The sequence below is a fragment of the Pocillopora damicornis genome, chromosome 2 (genome assembly GCF_964200805.1).
Source record: "Pocillopora damicornis chromosome 2, jaPocDami1.2, whole genome shotgun sequence".
Taxonomy (NCBI): domain Eukaryota; kingdom Metazoa; phylum Cnidaria; class Anthozoa; order Scleractinia; family Pocilloporidae; genus Pocillopora; species Pocillopora damicornis.
The window spans coordinates 32,129,299-32,147,456 of NC_142671.1; the positions used below are offsets into that span (position 1 = coordinate 32,129,299).

General features: G+C 38.1%; 2 protein-coding genes across 4 annotated transcripts; both read right to left on the reverse strand.

The window, feature by feature from the left end:
- Nucleotides 1-2,838: 2,838 nt before the first annotated feature.
- Nucleotides 2,839-4,518, reverse strand: LOC149050873 (uncharacterized). The gene is made up of 4 exons (XM_089193416.1): nt 4,332-4,518; nt 4,070-4,152; nt 3,567-3,938; nt 2,839-3,525 (listed from the first exon to the last, which is right to left on the reverse strand). The coding sequence occupies exons 1-4, from the start codon at nt 4,498-4,500 to the stop codon at nt 2,959-2,961; spliced, it is 1,191 nt and encodes a 396-aa protein (XP_089049542.1). The 5' UTR covers nt 4,501-4,518; the 3' UTR covers nt 2,839-2,958.
- A 1,646-nt stretch (nt 4,519-6,164) lies between these two features.
- LOC113674121 (uncharacterized) lies at nt 6,165-16,803 on the reverse strand. 3 transcript variants are annotated; one of them, XM_089197884.1, is made up of 14 exons: nt 16,604-16,803; nt 15,969-15,996; nt 15,441-15,852; nt 15,180-15,257; nt 14,861-15,000; nt 14,428-14,542; nt 12,085-12,235; nt 11,525-11,651; nt 11,004-11,061; nt 9,993-10,072; nt 9,581-9,701; nt 9,121-9,162; nt 6,766-6,877; nt 6,165-6,571 (listed from the first exon to the last, which is right to left on the reverse strand). In XM_089197884.1, exons 1-14 carry the CDS (start codon nt 16,656-16,658, stop codon nt 6,528-6,530), a joined length of 1,563 nt encoding a protein of 520 aa, XP_089054010.1. In that variant the 5' UTR covers nt 16,659-16,803; the 3' UTR covers nt 6,165-6,527. The 3 variants fall into 3 exon arrangements, with proteins under 3 accessions (XP_089054010.1, XP_089054012.1, XP_089054009.1); XM_089197886.1 differs by lacking the exon at nt 16,604-16,803 and having other exon boundaries at nt 6,770-6,877; nt 15,441-16,077; XM_089197883.1 differs by lacking the exon at nt 16,604-16,803 and having other exon boundaries at nt 15,441-16,077.
- Nucleotides 16,804-18,158: the final 1,355 nt, after the last annotated feature.

Sequence of the window (18,158 nt, forward strand, 5' to 3'; positions counted from 1 at the left end):
AAAGACTCACCAGGAGCGTATATTTGTTGTAGAACTTAAATTAAAAATTCGCTCGCTCTTTCACTATGAACAAATTGCTCGAGAAAATTCAGATATTAAATGAATGAAAGTTCCATCGTTCAGTTTAACTGTAACCAAATACCTCACGTTTCAACTTTCTGGGTACTTTTTGTGAACGATTAAAATTAATTGCAGACGGTTTTTAGGCCGCTTGTCAACCAACGTAATGACACTATTGTTTATACAAAATTCATTCTGAAACCAATATTTTTCTGTCAACCAAAGTGATTTGATAGAGAGAAAAGAGAGGATTCATAAGTTATTTATCGGCTTGAGGTAGTGACCGACGTGTTTGCTTAAAAGTACTACCCAGCCGGAAAACGAGGTATATTTATGAAAAATGACAACGAAAGTTGGGATGTACTCGGCGACTCACGAAAGCGTTACCGTGGCCCGTGGGCAGAGATAGGAAAATACTGACCGGGTAAAGAACCAATCAGATTGCAAGATTCGTTACCGTGCCCTCTAAAAAAACAATAATACATGTTATTACGTAACTGTTTGTACCGCAAAAGTGCTGGTTAGCTCGAAACAATTATTGAAACCGATATAGATTATTAAAAAAAAGATACTTATTCGATGTTCCGTCTCTGTGCATAAGATCATTTACTCTTTGACTTGGCTGGAGTTGGTATACATGAAAGTCCTATCCTTAACAAGGGCAAAATTTTGATAGATCCCGGTCTAAAAAAAAATAAAATCTGCATGATAAAACTTTTCATCACATGCCGAAGAATGGAAGATCGCTTACCACTATCACTGGCAAGGTACACCCATGTGAAAAGAAAGGCTTTCGATGTATTTCTGACACACATTGCTTACTAATTATAACAATAATTACCTGTAGAGTCCGTATTACTTACCCCTCGACGTAAATACACATTTCTTTTTAACCTCGCGTCAGTCATATTGTATCAATAGATTCATCTTTTATTTTATCTCCTGGTAATGCTAACACCTCTTAAGAATAGGAGGTAAGTATGTAAGAAAAAAAAACTGCATGTAAACGCTTTGGCCTTTATCATTACGACCAGCCTGTTCATAAAGTATCAAGTAATAACAAAGTATGATAATTGTCTTGGTGATGGCCTTACGGCTTATCGAAAGCACAATAGTTGTGAAACAACATATTGGCCTGGTAGGGGATTCGAAACTGGCTAGCGACAATCGTCTGCTAGTGGGAATATTATCAACAGATATGTCCAAAGCTTTCTAAAGGTTACATCCACTGCTTATGCGGCGCAAATTAAAAGCTTACTGTTTCCAGGACAGAGCACTGGATTTTCTACGCAGTTACCTGTGCAACCGCTCAGGGAGAGTGCACATCGGGTCGGTAATTAGCTCATGGAGAAATATGGAGCGAGGCTTTCCTCAGGAATCCGTATTAGGACAACTATACACCGATATCACGCACCGCCATCTTGGATCGAGTACCGCACCAAAACGAGGGTGGACGGGCATGCGGTCATTTGGAGGGTTGCGTTACATGGAGTTTGAGTGGAAATAACTCGCAAATATGGCTCACGATCATTGCTGCGTAAATTACTGTACGAACGACAAACGAAACGAAAGTGGTCAGAATTTGTCGTTTTTCAACTTTCCTAAAAATTCTTCACAGAGATCGAAGTGGATTGCCGCGATAAAGCGAGATGAAGGGACGCTTTTTCAGGTGAGTGTCGAGTCGTGACTACAGCGAGCTGTCAAATGCACGTGTGCACTTTTGATATATATGTTCGGGAAGTTTTTCGATTTAAGACTCAGTTAGTTCTCGTCTTACTTGCTTCTTACACGTGAATTGCGTACTCGATTCATATCCAGAGGAACTATAGACTCATTACATTAGATTTTGGTCGATTTTGGCCGAAACTGTCAAACGCACATGGCACCGGTTTGTTTGTTTTCATGGACTCGAATATGATTATTAATATTCCATGAGATTCTCCCTTGTTATCAGCGATTTAATTCAGAGTGTTAAACTCGTTTCCTAGATCAAGAAAGGCTCTACTCTAGTGTGTTCTGCTCACTTCAAGCCAAGCGATATGTTTAAAACTATAACAGGGCTTATACGTCTGAAACCAGGAGTTGTGCCATAACAAGGGTTATCCTAAACTGCACTGAGATCAAAGTCCAAAGGCCTAGCTCTAAGGTTCTGAACTCAGAATTTTACTCTGCATACAAGTCGCATGCCACCCTTAAATGCCTCGTGGGAATAGCTCCTCATGGTGCAGTAACATTTGTAAGTTCTTTATATCAGGGAAGTATATCAGACAAAGAGATAACAAGGCGTAGTGGAATTTTGTCACTTATCGAAGAAGGAAACGAGGTCATGGCAGATAAGGGTTTTCTGATTCAAGATTTATTACAACCCCTAAAAGCTACATTGACAATCCCTCCTTTCCTGTCTAAGACAAAGTCTTTGCAGTTCACCTCAAAAGAAGTAACAGAAACACAACAAATTGCCCGCCTCCGTATTCACGTCGAGCGAGCAATCAGACGAATCAAAGAATACCAAATTTTTGAAAAAGTTTTGCCACTTTCATTGGCTGGTTCAGTAAACCAAATATGGACAATTTGCTGCCTTCTCACAAACTTTAGAGGGCCACTATATTGAAACTATAACTTGCCTGTTAGTATTGTGTAGTTCCATTACATTTCCTTACCCCCCCCCCCCCCACAAGAAGATTTTAGGATAGAGGTGGTGCCCCCTTGTAAGGGAGGTTCGAAATCACATTCTCTATACAGCTCACATGAGTTGGTTACATGTACTTAGTCCAAAAATCCTAAATCCTTTCATAAATTATTTGTCTCTGCTGCTGCAGCATACATCCTATTTCAAGCACTTATCAAAACATTAGGCTTAGTCATACAGATTTTTTTAACTATGCTTCACAAAGCAGGCTATGCCCCCACTTTTTTTAACAGTTCAGGGAGGAGGTATTCAAAATAAAATTTGTCTAATTTCATCTTCATCTCTGAACAAAATTCTGCATCAAACCTCACTCTTTCTAAATGAAAGTCAGATTTACAATAAACATAAAAATCTACCCATTCACAACCTGTCAACATCATCTGTCCCATGATCTGGTAGTAATAGCTATGTGTTTTTCGAAGTTTATAAACCCCATTTACACATTTCAGATATTTCAGCTGCGAGATTGAATCCGTAATAGGGCACTTGATTTCCAGCAGCCCCCAGGGATTGTTTTCAGAGGGATCATAGACCCTTCGATCTGGAGAGGCAGCCAGATGTGGACATGATGGGTTGATAACAATCCCGGCAGGGAAAACATTGCAATCTCCACTGTCAGCATATGCAGACGCTGCCTCTTCTTCTGTATTTATACCATGCCTCATGGCTGCAGTTTGCACAGTCTTCTTTAGTTGCCTTACTGCCAGTGATTCAAAGTCAGCCCTTCGGGCACAAACATCTTTAAATTTACTCGAAGATAGCCAAACTGTCAGTTTCTGGAACAATACTGTTTACTTGCATGTCTTCATATTGTTTGAATGTCTCTCATAGAATCAATGATTTTGGGTGAACCAAAATGTTCTGGAATCGGATTATACAGAGTGGACCGTACTCCATCTAACCTGCGTATTTTCTTTTTTTGTGTTGCATCATTGCTCGGTGGTTTCACTTGCTGCACCAGCACCTCTTGCACCTCGCGGGGATTGATTCCTGCTGTCCTTTGAGGAACGTGCCATGTTTGTGGTAGACTTGTTTTTGACATGGCAGGAGGTACACTTTTTAAGCCCAGTTTTCTATAATGCTCAAGGAGGTGAACCAGCCCTATTGCATGGTTACAGAGCCCTGCACCTGCTTCCCAGTTGCAGGAGGTACTGGTTATTTTAACTTCGGGAGTCCTTGATATCTCAACCTAAAAAAAATTAAATGGATAAATATCTGCTGTGAATGTGTGTGTGTATGTTTTAAGAATTAACTCGTATGAAAATTACATCAAGCAAAGTTCGAGCTGAGACAAAACTTAAGTATTATAAATAAGCTTACCTGTAACCTCCATGGCTCTTCATTTTTTCTCTGTGATTTGTAGCTTCGAGCTCTAACAATTACTTCTGTATCCTGAGTTTTTACTGAAAGCAAAGTGCGAATATGGAAGTTTAATACACTATAGATTTTGCACAAGAGATTTCGAATGGCGAATCGTGCAATAAACGAAAAAAAGCACCATCTAAGATGCCTAAAGAAGCATGCGTAGCGTGAAATCACACCAGTGTTGCAGTTAAATTTGAGACTGAAAGGAAATTTTTACCTTCGACATCGAAGATATACCCTTCGCAGAAGTTACTATAACCACGAGTTACCATCTTCTTCGGGACTTCTCCATCGGTCTCAAGCCATGTCTCCATAAAAGAGGCGTCAAAAAACGGAACATTGCGGAGAGATTTCGACCACGCAGCAGAAAATCCACCTTCAGCCATATTGGCTAAACAAGCGTGTGGTCCAGGATGCCTGTCCAGCCTCGTTTTGGTGCGGCCCTCGATCCAAGATGGCGGTGCGTGATATTGGAGTATTGAGGAACATATTTCAGAATGAACTTTCATACAACGTGGATTCTGCGCTATCAATGTACGCGGACGATCATCAAATCCATGAGAAAGGCAAGACGTGTACTGTACTTGCGAAACTTCTGGAGAGTGCCACTCTGGCGACTAATTGGTATGATTCGAACCTCGTTCACGGAAACCTGAAAAAATATCAAACTCCTGTCTCTAGCCCACCACTCTAAATCATTGACAAGATCCCCTCCCCCCTTCCCTATTCAATTTTGTCTATACGAAACTGCTAAAAGTTCATAGAATCACGGAGCGAATAGAATAACTTTACAACGGCAAAGGGATAAAACTGAAGTAATTAGTGGGTTGAAAAGGTAAATGTGTAAACAGTTTGTGGTTTGATTATTCTATTGCGCAACGATTCCCGGCATTTTGAAAGAGCTTAGGCGACAGAATTCTTGTATATTGTATACCCGGGATCTTAAGATCCACCTTTGCCAAAAAAATCGCCATTGACCGGGCAAGAGGTAAAAAGAAAAACCTAAAGAAGTTTGATCTGCAGCACATGATTCCGTTACGAAGCGTTAGCTATGGTAAAACTTTGCCGAACATGTTAATCGAAGCCAAGGGTGAATAATATCATAACCTTTTTTGTTTAACGGATACATTATCCCAGTGGACACAACGACGTTTGGAAAAAAAATTGAACTCGGGAGAAGTATTAGAGTACAAGCAGTTGGCGAAGTCTGTCTCGTGAGTCCAAAAAATATTAGTGAAAAAAAAAATTGATTTTAGCTCGCCACGCGGAATTCTGGGAATCAAGTGCACGAAAAGTAGGGTCCCTATGGTCATAACTAACCTTTTTGTATAAAAGTGGAGTTATCATGTTTTATGAGAGTGAGGCCTAGCGCACGTTGTGAGCTCCTCTCTAATTATTTGGATAAGCTGTTGGCATGGAAGCCCCTTCAAAGAGTCCCTTTGCTCAGAATATATACTCAAATTGCAAGATTGTACGCAACATATGGCGGCCAAAAGAGAAAAAAATTCTTAACTTATACACCGGTCATTTTGAATAAAAATGGTTTGCATTTTATTCACAGCCCTCTCCATCAGAAGGCAAGCAAACTATAAATGAAAAATTTTTTATCTAATTAAACTAAAGTAGTTAAAAGTACACATGACTGCGTGGGCAAATGAGGGAATGAATATGATGATGATGATGATGAGGTAATTTGTCCAACTTTGATAACTGCTCTTTGGAAATCCAAGAATCGCTAGAGTCGACGCTAACGTTGCTACTCTCAAAAAATTAGTGGGGCCACATGTCTTTCATTCACATGTCTTTCATTCACATGTCTTTCATTCACATGTCTTTCATTGACTAAGAATAACAAAGTTTTTCGCGCCCATTGCTCGCGTAAAAAAAAAGGGGGGATAGGCATTTTGGGGAAATTTGTTGTATACCCCTTCGAAAACGCCCGCCCTAGGATTAGCGTGGGAGCTACACAGATCCAAGTCATCACACGTCACGCCAGCATGAGCGTACTTTTTCTGCTCCAGTTTCACGCTGACCATACCAGCAACACAAATTTTCGATTTGTAACAATTTTTATTTTCCTATGGGTTATTTTAAACAATACACTACATTTTAAATACATTCCTTTAACAGTTAATGATACAGTTGATCAATTCAGTTTCTGGTAAATGTTCTGTAAGACTAAACTACCTGAGTCATTTTAAAAAGATCAACATTTGTTGAAACCATTGCTTCGTTTTGTGAACCTCGCTCCTTGGACAATTTTTTCAGCCCTTCTAATATTCTTTTCTTTGATCTAATTAATCTAATTTTGTTTTTCACTCTTTTATGGACCAGTCGCTATTTACCGCCAGGGGAGGGGAGGGAGGAGGAGTGGTGGAGGTTAGCTTTTTGTCACTTGTTGTGAGAAAGAAACTCACTCGCTCGTTCCTCGCTCGTTCGTCTTATTCTTCACAACTCCTGGAAAAAAAAAATTGTACACGCTCATTAGCCATGATACTCTATTTTTTTTTCTTCAAAGGTTGTGGTTATTCAGTGCGTGGTGCAGGATGATAACACTGGGGCATTGTTAATTTTGGTATTGAGTACGTTGTTCTCGTTATTCAAATCATCGCTCTAAACGACAAATTTCCATTAAGGTGAGACTACACCACCTACTGTTTTCTTGATAGCCATTCCCGTCGCTTTTTTGGGCTCCTGTTTGTATTGCTGGAGACTGTGTACCCGTTTCCTCTTACGTAACATCTTATTCATGGCATTACGAACCTAGAAACATAAACGAAAAAGGGTTGATGATTGGTAACAAATCATCTCTTATTTCATGCATAGAAATGAGTTTGACTTACTTTGGGTGTTATACCGGCCTGTCGCATTTGGACTTACCTCTTTGGGGAAATATGCCAAAAATATTATCAACGACTTATCAAAGACTTATTTGCCAAGAAAATGAAAATCCTTTCATTACTTCATGCACAACTCTCTATATGCTTTCCTTATGGATAATAACTTGTTATATTCCAGACAGTCTGGGTTTCGTAGGATGCACAGTACCGAGACTGCCCTAATCAAGTTAATTGACGAGCTTTTGTTCAGCCTAGATAATAATCAGGTTTGCAGCATGGTCCTGGTCGATTATCGTAAGGCTTTCGACATGGTGGACCATAAGCTGTTGTTGCGCAAGTTGGAACTGTACGGCATAGTAAACCGGGAGCTTGCCTGGTGTCACTCTTATTTGTCGGAAAGGAAGCAAGTGGTCCGTGTAAATGGGAGTGAGTCAAGCGAAGCTTTGATGTTGCATGGAGTCCCCCAGGGCAGTATTTTGGGTCCTTTATTCTTCATTTTGTTTATCAACGATCTGCCCTTGTACACAAGTGCTCAGTTGGACCTCTACGCAGACGATACGACTGTCACCGCTTCTGCGGATGTGAAGGACTTAGCCACCTTAAATCCATCACTAAACAAGTCTGTCTCTGAAATTCAATTATGGGCTTCAGCGAATAAGCTCCCATTAAATGAAGACAAGACTAAAGTACTTACGATCACTGGCAAAAGACGCGTGGCCAACATAAATAGAAGTGACATAGATGTAATCGTAAATGGAAAACAGCTCAGTAATGTGGATTGTGCTACCTTGTTAGGCGTAGAAATTGACAGCAAATTGTCATTTAATGAACATGTTGAGAAAGTATGTAAAAAGTTGGCCTCTAGAATCGCAATATTGCGTAAGATCCGAGCGTGTCTACCTCTTAAACAGCGACTTCAGTTTTATAATAGCATTATTCGCCCTGTTATGTCTTACGCTAACGTTGTTTGGGCAAATTGCGATAAAGAGTCGGTTCATAGGGTCTTAAGATTGCAAAAACGTGCGGCACGCGTTATTTGTTATGCCGATCGCATGACACCATCAGTTGCTTTGTTTAACAAGCTAGGTTGGATCCCGTTTTATGAGCAACATAAGATTGATAAATGCACAATAATGTATAAGCGAATTAATGGGACTTTGCCGAATTATCTAAATGAACACTTAATTTTAAATAATAAGCGGCACTCCCGCAACACTAGATATTCAAGCACTAATGCTGTTTGTCCTAAATATAAAAGAGAAACAGAAGGAGGACGCTCTTTCGCTGTTTCGGCAACAAGACTGTGGAACAGTACACCAATTGAAATTAGGAAACTAAATTCTGTAGCATGTTTTAAAAAGAACATGTTTGCCAAGATTTTTAAGGAACAACAATTTTTGCATCATTTCATAATTTAATAATTTATTTTTATCTTATAATCGAATCCTGTCATATTTTATATTTTAACTGTATATATATATATTTTAGCTTACAGTATTTTAGATTGTAAATAGTTGTGAGGGCCACAAGTTTATTAGCCTTTGGCTATTAAGTGCCACCCTCTTTAAATAAAGGCTTTAGTTACTTACTTACTTCAAAATAAATATATAAATAAAGATTCAATTCGTCTAGTGCTGAGTTTAAGATGTAAGACAAACTGAAATAATCGCAAAGCAAGAGCAAGCAGTGGTAAAGGTGCTCTCCCGAGTCTAAATGAAGGTTGGTTGGAAGCCTTTTCATTCCTCAAGCTTTGTCCTCAGTTGTAAAGAGGTAGAGTAAATCATTGCTTCATGTTCATTTCTAGCTTTAAAGAGTGCCTCTTTACTGAGTTTCAAAAGTAATCCTTAACTGAAAACAATTCTCACCATTTTCTTTATCAATTAGTTTCAGAAACACAACTTTGTCCGAGTAGCTTACTAAAGGTTTCTCGCGCTTTAGGAAATTTACATGTTCTTGTACTATGTTCATGTAGGTTCCTTGTACGTTACGTCCTTTCAAATACATTTAACTTAGTTTTGGCTTTACATTTCAATTCAGATTCTTTAAAGATCCCGTTATTTAAAAAAAAAAACAACAAAAAGCAAAAACACAGAAAAATAAAGCAACACCAACATGTAGCTAAATCAGTAGACAAATGATAAAATTGATATCAGCATTTATACTCACCTGATCATCGAGTACACAGTGACAAATAAAGAACAGCACACCCTAACATTTTTTAAAAAGAATAAAGTTAGAGAGTTTTTCCAATAAATGAGTGCCCGACACTATGCACAGGCTCTGTTGTGTTGTCACTCTATCTGTCTAAAACCGTACAGCCATTGCGTACTTCGTAGGTAACACGCCCTTAGCCACTAATTCATCCTGAGGTGGTTGTATCGTTAACACCTCTCTTCTGAATGGCTTTGAATGCTTTTTTCGATGGATTGCGAATCGTTATGGGGATTATTTATTTTCTTTTTTACTCCCACTTACGACAAACTATCCTCGTACATCTTTCCTTTATTATTTATTGCTGCGTCTTCCTTATTTTCCTGTTCACCCATTTTTAAGACTAAGAATTCGAAGTCACATGAAAAGTAACCAAAAAAACAGGAATATTATCTAATCCCGTCATACGCTTTACCTGAATTGAATTCAATAACACAAAGGCGTATTCCACAGCAACATGACAATCAACAAAGAAGCCCAGCAAAAATGTCACACCCAGCAATGGAAGCAAAGCGAAGATAGCTTTTAGTCCTTTCCTGGAGAGAAAGAAAAGCCTTTCGCGATTCATTCAATTGCACTTTAGTTAGAACCTTCTTAGTGGTGAAGATGGAGTACTTTGACCTTAAACCTAGCATTAACTCAATTTTAACATTCTAACTACTGTCTTCTGCTCGCTTTTTCATGCGCTTTTTTCCCACTGTCGTAAGTAAACAAATCGCTGTGGAAAAAAATTGTACCTTCCTCCTTAAGTAAAAATGTAGAAGATTAACGAAATACACATAAAAAGAAGCTTGTAAAAAACACTAAAGGCAACCATATGTATTTACCTGGTGGTCTGCACATAACTTGTGCTTCCAATCCTCCCAAAGCTCACTCGCAGAACAATAACAAAGATCCCAAGGTTTGTCTGAATAGGAGGCAAAAGACAGACGTCATTACGATAACAGAAGACATAACCTTTTGTTAATGTTAAACATGCCAAGATTGGACGTTACTGCTATTCTAAGTTCAAAGGGTGAAAAGTGTTGCCACCATCTCCTTTAAACGTCTGATGAAGTATCAAGTATCATGCCAAAGGTTGCGAACTCAGTCATTCCTCTCTTATCACAGACGACAAGGAACGAAACAAGATTTACCCACAAGTGCAGAGCAGCCATTGATTTAGAAGCCTAATGTTTGGATTGAAGACATTCACATTGCCGTCATCAGTGACGGCAAAAAGAATTTATGAAAATACAGAATCATTACAGTTTCAATCGGAGCCCCAAATAAAAAAAAAATTGTTAAATAAGATTCCCACTTCAAGTCAAGGCTATGAAGAAATAACATTGGTTGAGCTTCAGACATTGAAAAATACTGTTTTAAAATGTTTTAGAACTTATTTTGGAGAAAACTACGGCCTGATACTTGGTTATTGCACGTTACTTTAAGAGTCCAGGCTCTAATAGCTATATGCCCTTAATTCTTAAATGCATCTGTGAGCAGTGTTTAAAGTAAAGATTGAAGGCTCTTTCAAAATTTCAAACGCAGCTGATTAGGGAATAAAGCCAACAAAGCAAAACGCGACCTTTCAGAAAAAACATTTTTAAGTTTCTTTAAAAATTTTGAAATTCTTTCAGCGAATCCTGCACTGTTAATAAATTTATGATTTTTAAGATTTCTACAGAAAACAGCCAGAGCAAAAGTTTTTAAATTTCTTAGGATAACATTAAATTTTATTTAAGTCCACCACAGGGAGAGTTAAAAGAGGACGATGAATACCCAAAATTACGCTCAAAAGTTTTTCGAGTGCTATATATGTTCTTTTATTGGAGGGCAACGATGACTTGAAAATTTACCAAAAGCATGGCAAGCACGGGTCCTTTGAATTTCCAGATACTTCCGTTGAGCCAACATCTGAAACCATAAACATTGAAATCATCAGTTTACACGGAGAAGGAAGTTAAGTTGGTAAGAAGTTGTATGTAGATCTTTATATTCGGTTTGAATGAGCCTTCATTGGGGAGCATAGCTGTTTAGAAAACGAAGATAGTTAACGATTTAACTCCTGAAAGAAGCATTTTTCTTTTTGATAACAAGGAAGGCATCTAGAAATAATCTTCCTACGTTACAATTTTGTCACATTTCCGTATTTGTCTGCTACAACAAATAATTCTCAGTGTCATTTGACTGTCAAGATTTTCGTCTGACGACTTTGAATACAACATCTGACATCGTCGTATCGTCGAGTCTCTCTTCAGTGAAAACACATATATGAATTGCAATTTTTATACCATAGATTATTACTGTGATTCACTATGGACTCGATGTAGTTGAATACTTCATTTTATCCACTTTTTTCTTCCACTGAGTGAGATACCTTTCTCTTTCCTCAGTCCCCCTGAGTTTGAGCGTTCCACACGTGATGTCTTTGTACAAAATTGTACTCATGTCGTATGTTGAAGGCTGGATTGCTGCCATCAAGGCAACAAGAACCCCTGGTACGCCTATATATTAAGAGAAAAAAAACATTTTTAACAACACTGCAATAGGCCATTTTCCAATTGTCTACTTAGTTGCCAAGCCTTCGATTTGGAGTGAGGCTGAACAAGTAACCTTGTTGTGACAGAGACCAGTATCTAGTGAGCATGATAACAAAGTATTTTACATTTGAAAAGTAGCAACGTTGGTATCGTAACATGGTCACCCTTAGCTTCACGCCTGTTCAAAGGCTTGGTAACCAAGCACGCAACTGTAAAATGGGCTATTGTTAGGAACCGAATAGAGAGACCAATTCATTGAAACTGACGAATCACGATTGACGAACTTTATTTGATTTTTAAAGCCAATAACACCACAGCAAAGCTAATGTATTTTCACAGAGTTATAACGTAGCACTGTCAAACAATTCTCCTATTTAAAATCGATTCATTACTTTACCCCATCCAATCAAGCTGTATGTTGCATATGGCTTTCCAAAAGAGAAAACCTTCACCATCTTCAAGTAAAGGTTTATTGCTTCAATCAACATCCAAGTGTAAAGAGAAGTGTAGAGATAGTGCTGGACGGCAGCAATAACAGAGCATATGGTCTGAAAAGGAGAACCGTTTCGAAAATGTAAAAGCAGTTAAATGCGATATTGTACTGTAAGAGCAATCTGTATCAGATATTTCCTTGATACTTTCCTCATAATAGTTTTTCAGGTGTGGACTCACAGTTAGCTACAAATTTTTCGAATATCATAAACGAGGTAAGTCTTATGTATTGTTTATTATGAAATGTTCAGAGAAAAGCGCGCGCCGCAATCGGTCAGAATGAGTTAATTATTTAACAAATAGAGAAGCCTTGACTGTGCTCTGTTCTGTTGTAAAGCACTTAGGAAGCGGCTAGAGCACGAAAAAAGGGTAGGGAGAAACACGAGACGTAGTCGAGTGCTCTAGCCGCTTCCTAAGTGCTTTACAACAGAACAGGGCACAGTCAAGGCTTCTCTATTTGTTTTATAATGAAGAATCCGTTAAATTCCCTTAGCATACAGTTTCTCTCAATTTTCAAAACAAACTTTCTTCCCAGAGCGAACCACAGTGTCGTCTGCATGCTCTATATTCTAATAAAGCACGCTGCAATAAGCCAATCAGTATCCCTTTTGGAATTGTTCAAATAATCTGATTGGCTGTACAAGACTAAAGCTGTCAAAAATGTCAAACCATCAAAGTTCAAAAACCATCAAAGTCCTCATTCCGCAATAGTTTAAAAACTTGAATTGTTCGGCAGGTCGAATTTAACACCTCTGCCTGAAGTTTTTTAGTCTCTAATACAGAATCTGAAAGTTAACTGTTCAGTTAAACTCGGCCGCATTGTGGCTCATAAAAACACGCAAGTTTTTTCACATCACAAGTAGAAAACAAACAATCCAAGGCGAGAGTTTTATGAGTGAATGACACCGAGTTCACGGGAACGTAAAGATCGCACGGGATGACAGCGTCTTGACACTCGGCTGCAGTGACCGATGTGGCCTTTCACTCAACTCGTCGGAAGGGATATTAAAGGAAGCTCTTATTTTTTCACTCGAAGGGTGGCCGAGGCTTACTTCACTGCGATGACCGAAGATGGCCATGATGAGCTAGCCGCGACGGACCTCAGCGTGATCGCAGTCGCTCTGACAGCGGCATAATTAGTATGGATTTTAACAGCTATAGTAGTTTGGTTAATCCTGTTTTGTTTTGATCTGTTTTGTTTTTGATCACGAAACTTTACATCCTATACATGTGTTAGCTGTTTGATTTTTATTACCATTCATAAGCTTGCCATCTAACCAAGCGTGAAAACCTCTAAAACTCGGACTGTCCATTTCGTTTTCTCTTTGAGGGTTTTCGTCTCTGCTCACGTTATAATAACGTCAATTGCGGCGCCTGGCCTTTTTAAAAGCATTTGTTTGATTCTTCTGTTGTTACTTGCCGGTTCGCTTGTTCCGAAATTTCACTTTCAATTAACGAAAAAAAAGCCAGAGAGAAGTCCCGGAAAAGGTCAAACACAGTACAATTTGGCAGATGGCGTGACAGCTTTAGCTCCGCTCTATGCTCTGTACTCTCATTGAGCACGCTCTTTCAACCAATGACAGCATACGTCATATTCGAACTTTATTATAAATTTCCATAAAGCACGTGCCCTACGTCACACAAGTGCACTGTTGAGATATAATGCACGCAGCCTGCGTCATCGGTACGATACATTTTATAAAAGAAATAAAAAGACTTGTTCCTGGAGCATTGTTGAATTATATAAGCAACTGGGAATATTTAAGAACACTCGAGAAGTGCGAGAAGCACTTCTCTCGTGTTCTTAACAATTCCCGCGTACTTATATAACTCAACAATACACTCGGCGCGTTTTTTATTTCTTTAATATGACTTTTGAAAATTTAAACTGGGTTCAGTTAAGGAAGACAGAATAACATCAACGCCTTCTTCAGTGGCACTTGGATTTTCCAAATGGCGGCGGAGTCCCAGTTACTAAGTACGGTCCCAGTGTCACTTTTCCTAGTCAAAATCTTTATCATAAATCTTATGTTCATAAAATTCTTTTTTTTTTTAAGATAGATTTTAAAAAGCGCCATAATGGAAAAGTTGTCATGGGTTTACGACTCAGTTAACTTAAACACCACTCTGCCACTCTCAATAAAATTTACGAGCAAGCATGACAAGCAAACAGGTTACGAAAAATTTTTACATAACAGGTTACAGTTATCGCCTTTTTTCAACTTTATTGCCTATTCTCTGTACTTACATGATGTAAGTTCTTTGATGGGAAGATATTCATGTCAAGAATGTATACCAGTTGTCCAAAAGCCAACGACATGAGCAGATTCTTGTGCACGAAAATTCGCTCTGACTTTGAAATTCTACCACATTTAAAAGAAAAGTCAATCGAACTTTTTATTATGATTTATTCGATACTCGAGGATAAACAAACATTTCACAAACACGAGAAAATAGCAATCAGGTTATCTTTCAAGCTTGATAGCCCATGCACTCCCACTGGGATTTTCTTCGGTTTCTGTGGCATAAAGCTATATGGAATATTGTAACCTTGGATTGTATTCGGGTCCATCTAAGTTCCCTACACCCTCTCCCTTCTCCTCCCTTAACATTTTGAAAATCCAGCGCCGACTACTTCAAAGCCACAGGTTCTCCAACGTGGTCCTTTTCAAATTACATACCTTATAACGGCGAGTAATGCTAAGGAAACTACTTCTGCTGTCATAGAGATACCCATAAGTGTCGTTTCAAGGGTGTTCAGAGCTTGATCGTGTTTCATTGATTCCTTTGCAGGGTTCTCGAAAATGATTTCCTCTGTTTCCTGTTGTTAAAAAGATAATTTCTACCATGAATCTCACCTCTTTTGCTGCCTGCCTTTTAATTGAAGCATGTACCCTAACCCTATATATATATTTATAAAATTATATTTTCTTTTTAGGAAAAAGTCAGCAAAGTACAAGTTACGTTGCCAGTGAGCTTAGTTCCAAATCAATTTCTTACCTTGTCAAACGAGGCTGAAAAGCAACCATTGTCCTCGAGAAATTCTTGTATCTTTTGAATGCCTGCTTCATCTGAGTGCTGAAAGAAATATTTCCTTTCAGTTAGATAAATTGAATTTGATTAAAGAAAGAACAATAAAAAACAACAAAAACAGAAGACCTTCCTCTTGGTTGATAACAGGCATACCTCCTCACATTTTTAATCTAAATTAAATTAATGTGTGCTCATACTTACTTCAGAAATCGTTCGTAAAAATCTTACCCAAGTCTTGTTGTGACTTTGACCTTTATATTGTCCACTATAATTGGCGATGTTATCATTCCCGGATATTTTCACATTGGACGCTTCTGATGGTGCAGGTCGGGTTATGTTCACACTATTATTACGACTTGTGTTATCATTTTCCTTAATGAGAGCTGTGGTTTTGACTTTTAGCGCTGTACCTTGTGGAATGTTGGCATTTGATGGTGTACTTTTTGAAGTTTTCCTTTTTGAGAAACTGTAAATATCAGATACACCTTGTGTATTTCTAAAACCGCTGCTTGCAGTCATTTTACCAGTTGTGCGCAGAGTCGTAGCAGGGGCTTTCGTTGAAGGCAGTTTTATAGGTACTGGGACAGGGTTTCGTCTTGAACGGCGGAAATTTCTACGACCATGCCTGACAAAGAAGGAACTGAAAGATTCAAAACAAATGCTTATCGGTATTTTGTTTTTGTGTGTGCAAGAACAAGTTCTGCTAATAATACCAAGACTAGGATGTTTGTGCATAGTTTATTCTGGCATACTTACGTCACATCCTGAACAAGTATCTGCAGTACTGAATGATAAAGAAAGAGAGTCTATTTTCATGTTGCAGTATTAGTTACAGAAATCATTTATTTTACTCGAGTAAGAAGTACACCATCAGTATGTGATACTCTATCTTTTGGAAATTTATTAAAGAAAGTTTTAACAATGTTTATGTTAAGTTGGAGCCAGTCTAATTCGCGCGCGCGATTTATAACAAAGTGGAGATCAAAGAAAAAAACATCCCCCTTCTGAATTAGAAATAAAATATACATTTATATAAAGTGTAAAATTTTGACTTTCGTAAAACAGTGCTCAATACATAGGAGTAGAGCGGTGTATATTTTGTGGGAGGAAAAAGACAAATAGGCTACAACTTCATCCCTACAGGTCTGTTTAACTCGTCCACTCATATAGCCACCCCAAGTGATCTCACACATGTGGGATCATCTAAGCCATGCCAGAGTGCTCAAACTAGAAAAACTAGTGAGCATGTATATATATATATATATCATCTAAGCCATGCCATATCATCTAAGCCATGCCATATATATATATATATATAGACCTTTGATGCCTGTCTTCTTATCTTTTCTGGGTGACTACTTATTTTTCCCCTTACCTCGAACGCGTCTCACCTGTACTCATTATCAGAAAAGTGAGAAATCGCTTCTCCATCATGTAGACACCCATGTACTTTGGCTTGAAAGATTTTACAGCTGCAAGATTTTATTAAGGTAAGAACAAAATAATATCAACTGTTGATATTCTCTTGAGTAAGAACTAGACTACTTCTCCTATTGAATACATACTGTGGTTTATCCTTTAAAAAATATACGGCAAATTATTGCTTTTCCTTTATCGAAGCTCAATGATGTCATATGCAGATGCCAGTGTTCAAAGACATAAGGAAAATTGCTGCAATGAAAAAGCATAGCAGAGAGTGTTTTATACGACCACTCTCTGTGGCAAGAGATCCTCCAATTTCTCTATTTAAAACCTGAACCTCATGTGTCATTAATAATATGAACTGTGTTCATTCATTAAGACCAGGATTTATAGCAATTTTTCCATCTTTATAGCGGGCATTTTCATAATCACAAAACCCTGGTTATTGCAACAGCACTATTCTGCCGAATTCGAGAGGGAAATATTCTCATGAAGTACATCTAGTTGGAAATAATCGCAATAAAGGTCTCATAATATATTGCAAACTGGGGCCGGTACAAACTTACATAAAACCATGTCTTAATAAAAGCTTCATTCACTTACTTCACGTATTTACAACAATTTCGCCCTCGATTTCATCAACAACCCACCCTAGCTAGAAACTGCAACGAAGCTCTTGCTGACAGTTAACAGGTTCCGCAACTCGAAGGAACACGTCTTAACTTTAAGCTCTTTTTTCTCCTGGTGAACAAAACTAATATGTAAACACTATTATAGTTCAGTAGACCATTAATTAGTTCAGCACACAGGAAACAGCCAAAAAGCGGGTTCCGTCCATTAGTTTCATCAATGCGCGACGCAAGCGGAAAAGAATGCGAGCTCCTCTTTTAGGTTATGAGCCAATTTCGACGAAACGTCAACCTCTGACAAATATCTTTTTTCTGCAGGCCGAACTATTTTTGAGAGTGTAAGACTCTAAAATTGAAATAAATTTGGCATTTTTTCAGATTGAAAAGAGAAACCAACCAAGTGATTATCTTCAGTGTTTGTTTGCTAGAATATTTCAGTAACGTCCTTTGTTAACAACAATTTTTTGTTTTCGTTTGAAATTGAATGCCGGATCTAGAGAAGGTATTTTTTTTTAAAAATTGGATATTGTTTACATGTTTCTGACAGTGTCCGCAATTTTAAAATTTGGCATTTTTTCCACTGAAAAGAGAAACCTACCAAAGGATTACCTTATATGTTTGTTCCGTAGAATGTTTCAATAATGTCCTTTGTAAACAAAAATTTTTTTGTTTTTGTTTGAAATTGAATGGCAGATCGAATAAAAAAATTTTTTATTCTACATTTGCTATTGTTTACATGTTTCTGACAGTATCCGCAATTTCATCCGTGTCCTACCTGAATAGATGCAACGGAGCTTTTCAAGCAACTGCCGACAGTAGACAGATTACTAGCTTTAAAGCACGGAAATTTAGTTTGGATAAGGTGAACAAATAGTAAAATTGATCAGCCGTAAAT